Here is a 15,435-nt window from a genome sequence, read left to right as displayed (position 1 = left end):
CAGAATCACTTGACACTGACGAGGATAGAAGTGGCCAGTGTTTCACGCTTACGTCCTCGTCTTCACTGAGTGCAAGATGCATCTGCACGTCAGCAACAGTGCCGGGGCCAGAGTACTCCATGACGGCAACGATGAACTGTTGCAAGGGGCAAACAGCCACACGTCTTCACCCAACCGTAGGTTGAGCTAGACTGAGAGAGAGAGAGAGAGAGAGAGAGAGAGAGAGAGAGATACAGGTGAATTACATTATACCCATTTGAAGTTTCCCAACAGCGCATAAAATTCTTAAAATGTTGGTTTGGTGGTGGTAATGGTGGTGGTGGTGGTGGTGATGACCCAAGTAAAGGTGGTGCCGGTGGTGGTGGTGGTGGTGGTGGTGATGACCCAAGTAAAGGTGGTGCCGGTGGTGGTGGTGACTTAGCTGTAATGGTGGTGGGGGGGAGGGTGTTGGTAGAGGTAGTTACCCTGGTAAAGGTGTTGGGGGTGGTGATGGTGGTGACTTAGCTGTGATGGTGGTAGTGGTGGTGGTCGTAGTGGTATCTGTGGTGCTGGTAGTTGTAGGAGGTGACTGCCACATGTGGAAGTGGTAGTGGTGGTGATAGTGGTGATTGTGGTTGTGGTGGTGGTGGTGGTAGTGGACGTTGGTGACTGTCATTTGTGAAAGTAGTGGTGATGGTAATTGTGGTGGAGGTTGTGGTGGTTGTGGTAGGGTTGGTGGCAGGGGTGGTGGTGGTTGTATTGGTGGTGGTGGTGGTGGAGGTAGAAGCTGGTGAGTGTCATTTTTGTAAGTATTGGTGGTGGCAATGGTGGTGAATTTGTTGGTGGCTGTGGTGGTGGTATTGGTGGTCGTGGTGTGGTGGTTATGGTGGTGGTGGTCAAGGATGGATAAGGCCCTGGGTCGCGCGGCTTGAAGTCTCGCTGGCACCCTGTCCGCCAACACTGAAGGGGCAAGAAGGAGGCTGACGGCCGGGAGGGATGTTTAATTTAACCTCCTTGGGATTGGCCGGATTGAAATGTTTTGTCCTTGGTTTTTAGTCTTTTCTCTCTATGTAGGTCACCAAGCTGAACAAACAACCACACCAAAACAGGCAGGTAGGCAGGTACTTAAATAGTTAGTTAATAGCTAGTCAGACAGCTAGGAAGAGTTAGCTGGTTAGTTATTCAGTTAGATAGTTACTTAGTTTTTTTTTTAGTATTTTGTGTTTTTTATCATATTTTGTTGTGTTGATCCTGTTTTTTTTTGTTTATTATATGTTCCTTCTCTTTAATCGTCTGTTTTACGATTCATTTGTTATTTCGCTCGTATTAAATAGATGAACGAGTGGAAATGTCCGGAGGGGGAAATGTTCAAAAGGGAATATGTTAAGGGGGGAGTATGTCCGGCACCCACTACTACTTCTACTACTACTACTACTATTTTTTTTTTTACGTCGCTGCCTGTTACGCCGGTAGGCATCTTCCTGGTGGGGCCTGATGGTCGGCCCAAGGCTTCTTCCAGGTGGGGCCTGATGGTCGGTCCAGCCCGTTCTGGCGCAGGCGAGTGTTTATAGTGGCGCCATCTTGCATCTACTACTTCTACTATTACTTTTACTACCACTACCACTGTACTACTATACTACTACTACTACTGCTACCGCTACTGCTACTACTACTACTATTACTAAACTATTTGCTACATCGTAAGGCCAACATTTGATATCGTTTGTCTTATGTAAAATCTGAAGCGGTCTTCGTTGCCACGCATGAAGGCAGGGCCGTATACCTCACAGTCCATCGGGGACCCTCCACTAATACCCGAGGGGTCCCCCGTTAAATGTAAATGTTCGTGGGTCTTGTAAGCGGGAAAAATCTAAAACAGTATATTCCAAAATAGAGCATAAAATTTAGTAAGTTTTTCAACTCGGTCAAACATGTGCCCATTTGCTTAACTATAAAGGAATAGATAAAATATTCTTAATTCTTTTGAATGGCAACTATTCGCAAATAAATCTTGATAAGTAAGAAAATATAATGCACTCTTAGCCATGGGTCGTTAGATCAATATAGATTTGTTAAACATGCAGGCAGGAATTGGTTTGCTAATAGAATGGTAGACGAATGGAAGAGACTTGGCAGTCGTGCATGTGGTGAATTTCACTGTGATAGGCACACTATTATTAATAGGTAAGGTAAATTCATTAATAGGAAAATATTTTTATTGTAAAGGTTTTCATTGATAAGATAAGAAATACAGCTGGAGCTCCTCCCCTGAAGGTGTAATAAGAGCGACGGTCACTAAAGGGAGTCTCGCTCCCCGGGAGTGTGGCTCACGATGTGGCTCGCGCCTGAGCCGGGGGTCACTGGTGAGTGTGTTACCAGGCTGCTTAGTGAAGCAAGACAATGTACGCAACGACAGCACAGATGGCCGTGACGTCCAGGAAGGCATCAGCCTCATCAGACCAGTCATCACTGGTTATCAATTCGAGGGCATCCCATGAATCCTCATCCTCATCAGACCAGTCATCACTGGTTATCAATTCGAGGGCTTCCCATGCATCATCATCCTCATCAGACCAGTCATTACTGGTTATCAATTCGAGGGCATCCCATGGATCATCATCCTCATCAGACCAGTCATTACTGGTTATCAATTCGAGGGCATCCCATGCATCATCATCCTCATCAGACCAGTCATTACTGGTTATCAATTCGAGGGCATCCCATGGATCATCATCCTCATCAGACCAGTCATTACTGGTTATCAATTCGAGGGCATCCCATGGATCATCATCCTCATCAGACCATTCATTACTGGTTATCAATTCGAGGGCATCCCATGGATCATCATCCTCATCAGACCAGTCATTACTGGTTATCAATTCGAGGGCATCCCATGGATCATCATCCTCATCAGACCAGTCATTACTGGTTATCAATTCGAGGGCATCCCATAGATCATCAGCCTCATCAGACCAGTCATTACTGGTTATCAATTCGAGGGCATCCCATGCATCCTCATCAGACCAGTCATTACTGGTTATCAATTCGAGGGCATCCCATGGATCATCATCCTCATCAGACCAGTCATTACTGGTTATCAATTCGAGGGCATCCCATGGATCCTCATCCTCATCAGACCAGTCATTACTGGTTATCAATTCGAGGGCATCCCATGGATCATCAGCCTCATCAGACCAGTCATTACTGGTTATCAATTCGAGGGCATCCCATGCATCCTCATCCTCATCGGTGATGGCGGCCACCGATTCGGCGGATGCCCATGGATTATCACCCTCATCAGACGAGCCATCACGGGTCGTCACTTCAAGGAGTGCCAATGGAACATCACCCTCATCAGACGAGTCATCACGGGTCATTGCTTCAAAGGCTGGCCATGGATCATCACCCTCATCAGACGAGTCATCACGGGTCGTCACTTCAAGGAGTGCCAATGGAACATTACCCTCATCAGGCGAGTCATCACGGGTCATTGCTTCAAAGGCTGGCCATGGATCATCACCCTCATCAGACGAGTCATCACGGGTCGTCACTTCAAGGAGTGCCAATGGAACATCACCCTCATCAGACGAGTCATCACGGGTCATTGCTTCAAAGGCTGCCCATGAATCATCAGCCTCATCGGTGATGGCGGTCACCAATTCGGCGGGTGCCCATGAATCATCAGCCTCCACGGACCAGTCATCACGGGTCATTGCTTCAAAGGTTGCCCATGAATCATCAGCCTCATCGGTGATGGCGGTCACCAATTCGGCGGGTGCCCATGGATCATCAGCCTCCACGGACCAGTCATCACGGGTCATTGCTTCAAAGGCTGCCCATGAATCATCAGCCTCATCGGTGATGGCGGTCACCAATTCGGCGGGTGCCCATGAATCATCAGCCTCCACGGACCAGTCATCACGGGTCATTGCTTCAAAGGCTGCCCATGAATCATCAGCCTCATCGGTGATGGCGGTCACCAATTCGGCGGGTGCCCATGAATCATCAGCCTCCACGGACCAGTCATCACGGGTCATTGCTTCAAAGGCTGCCCATGAATCATCAGCCTCGACCATAGCAGCGGAGGTCACCAAGTCCGGGGCTGCCCATGAATCATCGGCCTCCACGGACCAGTCATCACGGGTCATTGCTTCAAAGGCTGCCCATGAATCATCAGTCTCTACCATAGCAACAGAGGTCACCAAGTCTGGGGCTGCCCATGAATCATCAGCCTCCACGGACCAGTCATCATGGGTCGTCACTTCAAAGGCTGCCCATGCATCAGCCTCATCGGTCCTGGCCACCTCGTCAGTGGCCACACGCGGTGCAGGGCTCACCGCCCGGACGGGCTCGCCACACCGCCTCCCGTTGCACCGGAGGCTGGTGAAGGCGGGCCCGTCGTCACAGAAGAGAGAGAAGTGAAGGCCGCTGATGTTGTCCAGCAGCCAGGCCAGCGGCATGGAAGAGGTGAAGACTGGCTTCCTAAGCGAGGCGCATTGCACCCTGACGGCCACGTTGCCGTCTTTCTTGCATAGCTTCGCCAAGGGCACACGCAGCTCACCCTCGGCGTGGCAGCCTTGAATCCCAGCGACGCAAGACCAGCCTTCCACGGGGAGCTTGACGGAGGCGACCGTACGCCTCCTCTTCAGGCAGCAGGTGGAGTCCTTGCACGAGAGCTTGATGGAGTCCACCAGGGAGGAGCCTCGCTCCAGGGTTACCCACACGTTGAATTTCTGTCGAGTTGCAGAGTTTCCCATCGTTGTTTCGATGTGATACAAAAAAAATTATCCGAATATTGAGGAAATCGGTGTTAGGTAATAAAAGGAGGTGCTATGTCCATGAAGACCGACTGGCCTCCAGCAAATTCTTTCTGCTATAATCTTGCCTAGTCGGCTAAGTAGTGCAGTTCACGCGTCGGATGGCGGGTGACAGGGCTGTTGCTAAACTATAAAGGAATAGATAAAATATTCTTAATTCTTTTGAATGGCAACTATTCGCAAATAAATCTTGATAAGTAAGAAAAAATAACCTTGCTTAACTTTTATTTCATGCATAATGCGTGGATAACATGCCTTGGGTTCTTCATACATTAGTTATTTCCCAGAGTGTCGCGTAGGTACTCTTTCCCTCCATATCTGTTCCCTTTATCCCGTGTCCGTCCATTGCGATTTCTTAATTTTAGTTGCCTTTCTGCCTACTACACCCCTGGATTGTTACTAATGAGACCAGAGGACATCCAATACCTACTTGCTCTATTATTGTTATTATTATTACTATTATCATCATCATCGTATATAGTAGTAGTATTACAACTCGTATTAGCCTATACCTCTCCATGTTGTACTCAGTCTTTCATCGCTAAATACAAAGTTCTCATTTACTACTCAGCGGCAGGTTTTATAGTTTTCACCTTCTTTGAATTCCACATATGGTACTTTACACCCAATTACTTTTTTTGCTTTGCACATCTGCGTCATATTATTACTAACAGTGGACATCAGATTGTTGGATCATTATTACAGTAAATATGAGATATATGGATAATTTTTAGAGGTGTTCATCATCCAGTAAAGTGGTTCGTGGAAAGTTGATATCATAGGAATAAGGTCTGGAAACACGTAGTTGGAACTTGGAGTATGGGCGTTGTGCTGAGTTTTTCCGTGGTTATGGTCTAAGAGTCTAGAGGAACTGTTCAAGGGTAATCAAGAATGAGCTGCGGGACGCAGCATAAACCAAGAATAGATGGCGTCACTATAAACATTTGCCTGCGCCAAGACGGGCTCGGGCAGACCACCAGATCCCTAAAGAAAGCCTACCGGCACCATAGGCCAAGATGTAAAAAAAAAAAAATAATAATAAAGATAGTAGCAGCAGCAGTAGTAGTAGTAGTAGTAGTAGTAGTTTTCCTGTACTGTATTCCAATGTATTTAAGAAGGTGTAATGTACAATATGACCGTAACTGGTGAGTAAAGGAACGCGTGCCGTAAAAAGGGTTGCCCTTAATGATTTTATCTTGTCTGCCTTCCCTGATTAGTCATTTTTCTTTTTTCTACATTAAACAAAAAGGTTTTGCTAATTTTTTTTCCTGATATTTGGAAATTTATGTTCAGTGTTTATTTATTGATATTTTTCTGTGTTTGGTTTATGGCTTTTGTTTTGTGGTCAGCTTTTGTTCATCTGCCTCCTTTTCAGTCGCGGTATAATTCTGATATTTAACGTGTTTCCATTTGCGGGAACATAAAAGATTCTGGCAGTCGCTCTCCCTTTAGTATATGCGCTCCTCTGGTTTCTTCCTCTGACCCTCACACCCTCTCTTCTCTCCTCTCCTCTCCTCTCCTCTCTTTTACTGTGTTTTCTTTCACCTTGAGATCCGTCTGAGCAGTCCTCCCTCCTTCACGCTTCGTCCTGCTCTTTTCTTGAGGCTAATTTCTACGAGAGAGAGAGAGAGAGAGAGAGAGAGAGAGAGAGAGAGAGAGAGAGAGAGAGAGAGAGAGAGAGAGAGAGAGAGAGAGAGAGATTGCACCAAGTATCAATTCCAGGAAGAAGAGAAAGGAAGTGGGCGCTCAGTTGTCAACCTGTAATATATTTCGCAACATAAATAAACGAAACCGTGAAACTTGACTTTTTAACCTAAACTCTTGCATTTTTGAAGCGACGAGACAATGATCATGTTCCCTATTTAAAGCCTTACACCCAAAGCTTCATGACGTCATTACAGGAAGCGACTCTAGGTAGCATGAAGCATGTGAGGCTCGTGACATACATGCAAGAGGAAGAAGGAGGAGTAGGGAAAGAAAGGGAAAGAGCAAGAGTGAGAAAGGCACAAATGACAAGACTAAAAAGAGAAGGAAAGAGGATAAGAGAGAAGAAAATAAAGAAGGAGGGAGACCAAGGGAGAAGAATTGAAAGAGAAGGGATTAGAAGGGGTAACTGTGATGGAGATGAAGTGGGGAAAGACAGGAAGAGACGAAAAGGACACTGAGAAAACAAGAAGTATGTATGGGATGCAGAAATTATAAAAAAAAAGGAAGAGTGTAAGACTAAGTTGGCCAGGAAGAAGGAAATGAAAATAGTTTTGGAAAGAAGAAAGCATGTAAAAAAGCAATATTATGGTAGAGCGGTGTCGACGGAAAAGAGGAAAATAGGTCCTTCAGAACGAAGTCAAAGGAAAAGAAGGGAGTACAGGTGGTAGTGGAGGGATGGTAGAGGAGTGCAGGAGTAAAAGAGGATTAGCTAAGGATTTCCCAGCAACTAAAGGGAATTATTAGTGAAGGAGAGGCGATGTGCGGGGTCTTATGGATTGGAAGTACGAAGTCTGGGTGCAATAGATGAAAAAAAAGGTGTCAGAGAGAGAGAGAGAGAGAGAGAGAGAGAGAGAGAGAGAGAGAGAGAGAGAGAGAGAGAGAGAGAGAGAGAGAGAGAGAGAGAGAGAGAGAGAGAGAATGTATGCATGTATCCGTTGAGGCAGTGTTATACATGCAGGAACATTGCTTGTCATACGATATTGCCTGACTCAGCAGCACCACCAACGTTGCTACCACCATCACCACCGCAACTATGAACTACTACTACTACTACTACTACTACTACTACTACTACTACTACTACTACTACTACTACTACTACAAAGGCAACATTAACAACAACAACTATACAACTATTCTCCTACACCACCACTACCACCAACTCCACTTTCCCAACCACTCCTAGGATCACCACCACCTCGATTACCCTCTCCACTCAGCCAATCTCCACCACTCATCACCACCACCACCACCACCACCACCACTGTCACCTCCATTAGCATCACCACCATCGCCTGAAGCTGTCCTGATGATGTGTGTGTGTGTGCGTGTGTGTGTGTGTGTGTGTATTGCGTCGTTGTGCAACACTTGTCTCCCTTTCCCCCACCCCCCACCCCCCCCCGCGCACTCCCGCCGGCGAAACACACACACACACACACACACACACACACACACACACACACACACACACACACACACACACACAGGGATTGAAATAAATATACATGTATAAAAACTTCACACCAATACGAGCCGCCGCCCCTTTCCCGCGTGTATTAGTGCAAAAATTGGCATATAAATTACATACATCTCCCGCCTGCTCTATTTCAACTTTGCGCCCAGTTCGATTCCGGTCCGGGTTCGGTATCCGGGTCAGGTTCACTTTGGGTTCGAATTCGGGTTCGGGTTCGTTTTCGGGTTTTGTTTCGGGTTCAATTTTAGGTTTGGGTTCATTTTAGGTTCGGGTTCAGTTTTAGGATTTCGGGTTCACTATTGGGGTTTGGGTTCAATTTTGGCATTCGAGCTCATTTTGTGGGTTCGGGCTCAGTTTTGGGGTTCAAGTTTACTTTTGGGGTTGGGGTTCATTTCGGGTTCAGTTTAGCTTCTGGTTCGGTCTTGGTTCGGGATCGATTTCGGGTTCGATTACAGATTCGGATAACTAGGGATTCGGGATAAGTTTCAGGCTCGGTTTCAGATTCGGAAAATTAGGGATTCGGGTTCCGTTTCGGGTTTGGTTTCAGATTCGGATAATTAGGGATTCGGGATAAGTTTCAGGTTCGGTTTCAGATTCGGAAAATTAGGGATTCGGGTTTAGTTTCGGGATCGGTTTCAGATTCGGAAAAATTAGGGATTCGGGTTCAGTTTCGGGCTCGGTTTCAGATTCGGATAATTAGGGATTCGGGTTCAGTTTCGGGTTCGGTTTTCGGGTTCAGTTCCGTTTCTCCTTCTGAGTGATCCTGATAATTTTGACGTTTTGAGGGTGACTAAAAAAACTTTCCTCCGTGGCAGCTTTTTCCCTTCTTTAAGCGCGCCCAAGAGTTTCCGTCAGCAGCTCTCCCCGTCCGTATATCCACCAATAGATTTAATTAAAGGTCATGAATAAAGATGACCTCATTTATATATATCATAGGTCGCCTCTCCTCCTCCTCTTCCTCCTCTTGCTTCTCCCGCTTCTCCTTTTCCACCCACGCGATCGTCCTCCTCTTGCCTCTGATCACCTCTTTTATCACCTCTTATCTGTGTCTTTTTTTCCTAATATTAATCCCACTAATATTATTCCTGCTCCTGCTCCTTCCTTTCCCTTCCTTTCCCGTCCCGTCCCCTTTCTCTTTCCCTTTTCCTCTATCATTCCTTGCTCCTTTTACCTAACATTCCTCCTTCCTACCCTTCCCTAACGTTCCTCCTACCCTTCTCCTTTTCATTCCTCCCGCTCTTTTCCTCCCTTTCCCTTACATTCCTCCCGTCCTTCTCTTTCCTATCGTTCCTTCCTCCCTTCTTCCTAACACTCCTCCCGCCCTACTTCCTATCCCTCTTCACGCCACTCCACCCACTTTCTAACACTTCCCGCCCCCTTAAAACCTAACGCAGTCTCCCACCCCTTCCGTAGCATTCCTTCCGCCCCTTCTTCACCTCCCGCCGCCTCACGTATCGCAGGAGACGCCTCTCGCCGCGTCTTCCACCCTCCTGACGTTCTGAGGCGAAATCAGACCTACAAATCTTGTTGGAAACTCAGCAAGAGCCTGACACGGCGCGAAACTTGGCCCCGGGCGAACGACGAGGGGGCGACAAAGGCCGGGGGAAAGCATGCTACAAAGGGCGTCTCATTGCTCTTCTTTGTGTCTGACTCCCCCCTTGCCTTCGCCCTTTTTTCTTCTTCCTCCCCCGTCCTCCCTCCAAGCCCCCGCCAACACCAGGGAGAAGAAAGAATAGCATCGAAAGAGGGAGGGCAAGGAGGAGGAAGGCAAGAAGGAGGAGGGCAAGGAGGAGGAGGACAAGGAGGAGGAGGGCAAGGAGGAGGAGAAAGAAGAAACGGCTGGGCGGCTTTATAACAAACGGTCGCCGCCGCCGCCGCCCCGGGACAAAACAAATGCCTGATGTCTTTGCTTGCAGGCGGAAATAGCGACGCTCTTGCCTGCTTTGCTCGCTGGGAAGAGAAATAAGATCACTTCCACGCGCGTTCCCTCGTCTGTATCTTGGTGTGATTTTCCTCTTCCGCCACCTCGTGCTATGGAAAGTAAAGCTGGCCCTTATACTTGCCACCTACACACACACACACACACACACGCACACGCACACTCACAGAAGGAGGAGAAGAAAATGAGAGTAAGAAGGATGAGACAGGACGTAAGAAAAGCAGTGGTGTGTTTCCTTGTATCTTTTGTGACACTTTGCACGAGAATCACAGGACTTGACCGATAAATCTTTTGCGGGAGGAGGCGGTAAGAGGAGGAGGAGGAGGAGTTGCGGAAGGAAGGAGGAGAGGGAGAGGAGGAAAGCAGTTTAGGGAAAGCCAAAGAGGTAGGAATGGAGGAAGAGAGGGTGGAAGGGGTGTTGTGTTCTCTTTACCACAGTGGATTAGACTCGCGCCCTCACCTCCTCGTCCTTCCGCAGCAGCACCTATATCCATCCTCGTCCGCGGCCTGAGTGCCAGACGGACCCTGCCGAACCTAAGCCGAGGGTCTCTTAAGTGCCTCCCCGAAGCCCCGCTCACGCCCGTCCAGGGAAACACAAAACCGCGGTGCCCTGACGAGACGAGAGACTCCTGTATAGGGTGTGATATGTGTTTGTGTGGGTGGATGGGTGGGAGGGAGCGGAGACGGGTGTGTGTTTTAAGCTTTTTAGTTTTGTTTTCGTTTCTTTTATTTTCGCGTCTCCATTTCGTTCATCTTTGTCCTCCTCGTCTACCTCTTTCTCATCATCATCTTTTCTCCCTCTTCCTCATTTATTTCTCTTCTTTTCCTCAATCTTTTTTCTTTTTTTTTCCATAGTTTTTCGTAGTTCCCCGTCCTCCTCTTCCTTCTCGTCTACCTCTTTCTCATCATCATCATCATCATCATCTTTTCTTCCTCTTCCTCATTTATTTTTCTCCTTTTCCTTAATCTTCTTTTTTTTTTCCATAGTTTTTCGTAGTTCCTCGTCCTCCTCTTCCTCCTCGTCTACCTCTTTCTCATCATTATCATTCATCATCATCATCACCATCATCATCATCATCTTCATCTTTTCTTCCTCTTCCTTATTAATTTTCTCCTTTTCCTTAATCTTCTTTTTCTTATTTTTTTCCCATAGTTTTTCGTAGTTCCTCGTCCTCCTCTTCCTCCTCGTCTACGTCCTCTTCTTACAACTCCTTCTCCTGCTCCTCCTTTTCCTCCTCCTCCTCAGCCTTCTCTCCTCCTCCTCTTCCTCAGCCTTCTCTCCTCCTCCTCTTCCTCAGTCTTCTCTTCTCCTCCTCTTCCTCAGCCTTCTCTCCTCCTCCTCTTCCTCAGCCTTCTCTCCTCCTCCTCTTCCTCAGTCTTCTCTCCTCCTCCTCTTCCTCAGCCTTCTCTCCTCCTCCTCTTCCTCAGTCTTCTCTCCTCCTCCTCTTCCTCAGCCTTCTTCCTCCTCCTCTTCGTCAGCCTTCTTCCTCCTCCGTCTTCCTTGTCCACCCTGTTCCATCAATCATTCCCGTCTGTGAAAATCATCATGTCAGCGGAAATGCGAGTCTTTTTCTAATTCCCTCGTCCTGTTTTTCCTCACGCCGCCCCGCAACGCGCTCGGCCGGAACCAGATCACAAAGTTTTAATAAATAGAAGACATGCGGGAACTTTCTCGGCGCACGGATCCTCGCGTTTAATGGACAGGGCGAATTTGGAAACTTCATCCCCCGCATCGTCACCCCTTCCGTACCCTTCCTTTCCCTTCCCTTCCCTTTAACAGTCCTTCCGTTTTTTCCCTTCCCTTTCCGTTTTCTCCTTTCCGTTTCCTTCCCATCCCTACCTTCCCTGCCAAGCTGTGCCCTTCCCTTCCCTTCCCTGCCATGCTGTACCCTTCCCTTCCCTTCCTTTCCTTCCCGTCCCGTCCCGTCCCGTCCCGTCCCGTCCCGTCCCGTCCCTTCCCCTCTCCTCCCCTCCCCGTCCTTATCTCCCCTTCCCTTCCCTTCCCTTCCCTCCACCTCTCTTCCTATCACTTAACTTCCCTTCTCTTCCCTTCTCTTCCTTGTCCTGCCCTTCCCTGTATTACCGTATCATACCCTTCCCTTCCCTTCCTTTACCTTCCTTCTCTCTCTCTCCTCCCTCTCCCTGTCTTCCGTCCCCTCGTTGCGTGACAGCTCTTGTGTTCTACCGCTAATTGCTGGATGGGGATTAAGTGCTTTGTCTCCTCTCCTCCGTCTCTCCCTCCCTCCCTCCCTCCCTCTCTCCCACTGTCCCTCCGTTCCTCACTCTCTTTCCTCTCCTCCTGACAGGTTTCCTTTTCTCCAGTCAAGTCCTCTCTCCTTCCCTCATCATCTCGGTTTAGTCTGTTTGTCTGTCCATCTTACTTTTTTTTTGTTTTGATACGTGGAATATTTTGTTATGCTTTTGTTTTTTCTTCCTCTTGATCTTTATTTATTTAGCAAACACTACAACGTCACTAAGCATCATGATATCTCACGCGTTGTCTGTCTGTCTCTCTTTCTCCCTTTTCGTTTATATATAGAGGAGAGTATTAATAACCTAACCTAACGTAACGTAACCTAACCTAACCTAACCTAACCTAACCTAACTTAATGGGCCGTATTACTAAACATTTCGTGGCCTAAGTTCACATAATTGACAAGGCTTTCGTATGAGTTCTGGGCATTACCAGGAGTAGTTTTATGCCCCTGGTGGTGGTCTGAACCTTCTTCTATACCGTGAACGTAAAGAAACACTCATTAGAACCCGATTGACCAACTCTTTGACCTTTAGAAATAGTTGATGTTAGAAGTGAAAGTATCTTATAATACCGACCTTATAAGACACTTCCTTAACTTGTCCAATCTTCCGGAAACACTGTCTTCTCTTTTTGGGTGTTGGGATTTTTGTGTATTTTTGTTTTTGCACTCGAGTTGCCTTCATTGGTGCAAAAAATATTATTGGTTTTGTATTTCGTTTCGATTTCTTACTATTTGCCCCTTCCGTACCCTTCCCTTCCCTTCCCTTCCCTTCCCTTCCCTTCCCTTACAGTCCATTTCGTTCCTGTCCCTTCCCTTCCCTTCCCTTCCCTTCCCTTCCCTTACAGTCCATTTCGTTCCTGTCTCTTCCCTTCCCTTCCCTTCCCTTTCCTTTCCTTTCCTTACAGTCCATTTCCTTCCTGTCCCTTCCCTTCCCTTCTTTTCCTTTCCCTTCCCTTCTTTTCCTTTCCCTTCCCTTTTTCTCCTTTCCTATACTTGTAATTCCTCTTTAGTGTATAATTCTCCTCTGCTCTGTCCTTTCATTTTACTCGAGTCTTCTTATTTTCATGTTTTCCTCTAATTAAAGCAGCAACCACCTATTAATCTGACTAAACTCCTAATCCCCTCTACTACTCCAATTATTTTTTTATTGCGTTTTTAAAAAGTGTTCGCCATCACCAACTACCTCTGCACCACTCCTCTTTACTTTTCTCTACCTTACTCCCTACTGCCTGTTCTCTACTACAGCCTCACTATACCTTCTCCTTCACTCCCTATTATTATCCCCTTCTCATAAACCTCTACAACATTTCCCATCTTCCGCAGCTTCCACCACATAACATTTCTCTTACCGTCTCAAGCTCTCCATCACCATCCACCAACCTTTCCCTGACTCCCCGCTCCCTACCCCTCACAAACGCCCCTTTTACGCCATCCCATCCCCTTGCCGCCGCCTTCCAGCCCTACCTCGACGCATTGGCTTTCTTCGCGTCAGGAGGTTGGGTGGATTCGAGGAAAAGCCCAAGGTTTACCAAGGAGGCCGGTGGGCTGGCGGTGGTGGGCTTTGAAACCGCCTAGGTATTGGGTGGCGGAGGAGATGGGATAAAAGTGGTTGCTTCTCAAGGAGGAGAGACATTGGGAAAACAAGAAAGCTGATGTAGGAGGTTCAAGAGACCGAATTGGGTAGGAGGGCGGAAAGGAGAAGGGAAGAAAGGGAAGAAGGGAAGGGAGGGCGAAAGAGTGGTGGTGGTGTGTGTGTGTGTGTGTGTGTGTGTGTGTGTGTGTTCTTTTGGTGTTGCTGTGGTGTTTGGGTGGTAAAAAAAAAAAAGTGTTAGTATTGAGAGAGAGAGAGAGAGAGAGAGAGAGAGAGAGAGAGAGAGAGAGAGAGAGAGAGAGAGAGAGAGAGAGAGAGAGAGAGAGAGAGAGAGAGAGAGAGAGAGAAGGCGATCCGGGACTCAGAATATCATAGCGAAAAAAAAAAGCGGATGAAAGAAGATAGAAAAGAAAGTAAGAGAAGAACAAAGAAAAAAAGGGAAGAATAGAAAAAAAAGGAGGTAAAAACAAAGGAATATGACAAGACATCTTTACCACCACCACCACCAACACCACCACCAACAACAACAACAACAACAACAACAAAACAACATGAACAACACAAAACAAATAACAAGCACTCAGAACACCATATAAAACTCATCCTTACCTAAAAAAAATCGAATAACAGTAGTGAACAGTTTAATGAAGGATTGAATGAATTAAAAAAAGGAAGGGATCAGAGATTTAATTAATACATCACTAAATAAATTAAAAATAAATACCGAACCAAAATATATGAACAGGAGCGAAGCCACCTCAATCCCTGAAGCCGAAGCCGCGTGAAGCCTCGAACAGCAATAAATCAAGGTTTCTTCCGAGGCCTCACAGAACCGGGATTCGCTGCCTCGTCTTGCCGGTGGATGAAGCGTTAGGGAGAAAAAAAATAATATAAAACATGGAGGCGTCTGCATACCTGATGTTTTTTTCTGCAAAATGCCTTAATCTGAGACCCGGAAAGAAGGGAGGGAGGGAGGGATGAAGAATGGGAAGGAGGGTGGGAGGGGGAAGGGAGGAAAAAGCGAGGCGTTACAGAGGAAGAGTAGGGAAGGTCAGGAAAAAAGGAGAAGAATGAAAGTCGAGGATGGAAACGATGAGGGGATGATAAGAGAAGGAAGAAGAGGAGGAGGAAAAGGAGTAGTGAAGGGGTTGATAGAATGTAAAAGGGAGGTAATCCGATGGGGTAGATTGGGGAGAAATATAGAGAGGGGGGAGGTAAGAGTCAGGGGAGGAAGAGACCGAAGGGATGAGGGGGAGGAGAAGTAGTGAAGGGGTTGACAGAATGTAAAAGGGAGGTAATCTGATGAGGGAGATTGGGGAGAAATATAGAGAGGGGGAAGGTAAGCGTCAGGGGAGGAACAGACCGAAGGGATGAGGGGGAGGAGAAGTAGTGAAGGGGTTGAATGAATGTAAAAGGGAGGTAATCTGATGGGGTAGATTGGGGAGAAATACAGAGAGGGGGAAGGTAAGAGTCAGGGGAGGAACAGATGAGAGAAGAAACCCTAAAGAGGAGTTAGAGAAGGGGGAATGGGCACGAGGAGAAGGAACAAGAGGAAGAGGAGGAAAGAAGGGACTGTAGACTAAAGATGAAGAAGAGCAAAGAGGAGGAAAGGAGAAAAAGTGGAAATCTTGAGAAAACTTAATATGGAAGAGAGGAAGGAGAAGGGGTAG

At 47.2% G+C, this 15,435-nt stretch overlaps 1 protein-coding gene across 1 annotated transcript; it reads right to left on the bottom strand.

The window, feature by feature from the left end:
* Positions 1–2,213: 2,213 nt before the first annotated feature.
* LOC126996691 (clumping factor A-like) lies at positions 2,214–3,702 on the bottom strand. The gene is made up of 2 exons (XM_050857446.1): positions 3,324–3,702; positions 2,214–3,101 (listed from the first exon to the last, which is right to left on the bottom strand). The coding sequence occupies exons 1-2, from the start codon at positions 3,690–3,692 to the stop codon at positions 2,364–2,366; spliced, it is 1,107 nt and encodes a 368-aa protein (XP_050713403.1). The 5' UTR covers positions 3,693–3,702; the 3' UTR covers positions 2,214–2,363.
* Positions 3,703–15,435: the final 11,733 nt, after the last annotated feature.

Source organism: Eriocheir sinensis, chromosome 10 (assembly GCF_024679095.1).
Source record: "Eriocheir sinensis breed Jianghai 21 chromosome 10, ASM2467909v1, whole genome shotgun sequence".
NCBI classification, from domain to species: domain Eukaryota; kingdom Metazoa; phylum Arthropoda; class Malacostraca; order Decapoda; family Varunidae; genus Eriocheir; species Eriocheir sinensis.
This window is presented reverse-complemented; position numbering and strand designations above follow the sequence as displayed.

Bases quoted from the DNA above. Each gene is read 5' to 3' on its own strand.
- LOC126996691 (XM_050857446.1), bottom strand. From the start codon at position 3,692: ATGACCCGTGATGACTGGTCCGTGGAGGCTGATGATTCATGGGCACCC. The intron at 3,102-3,323 runs GTTCCATTGGCA...GATGAGGATGAG, and splicing joins ACTCGTCTGATGAGGGTGAT to GATCCATGGGATGCCCTCGA.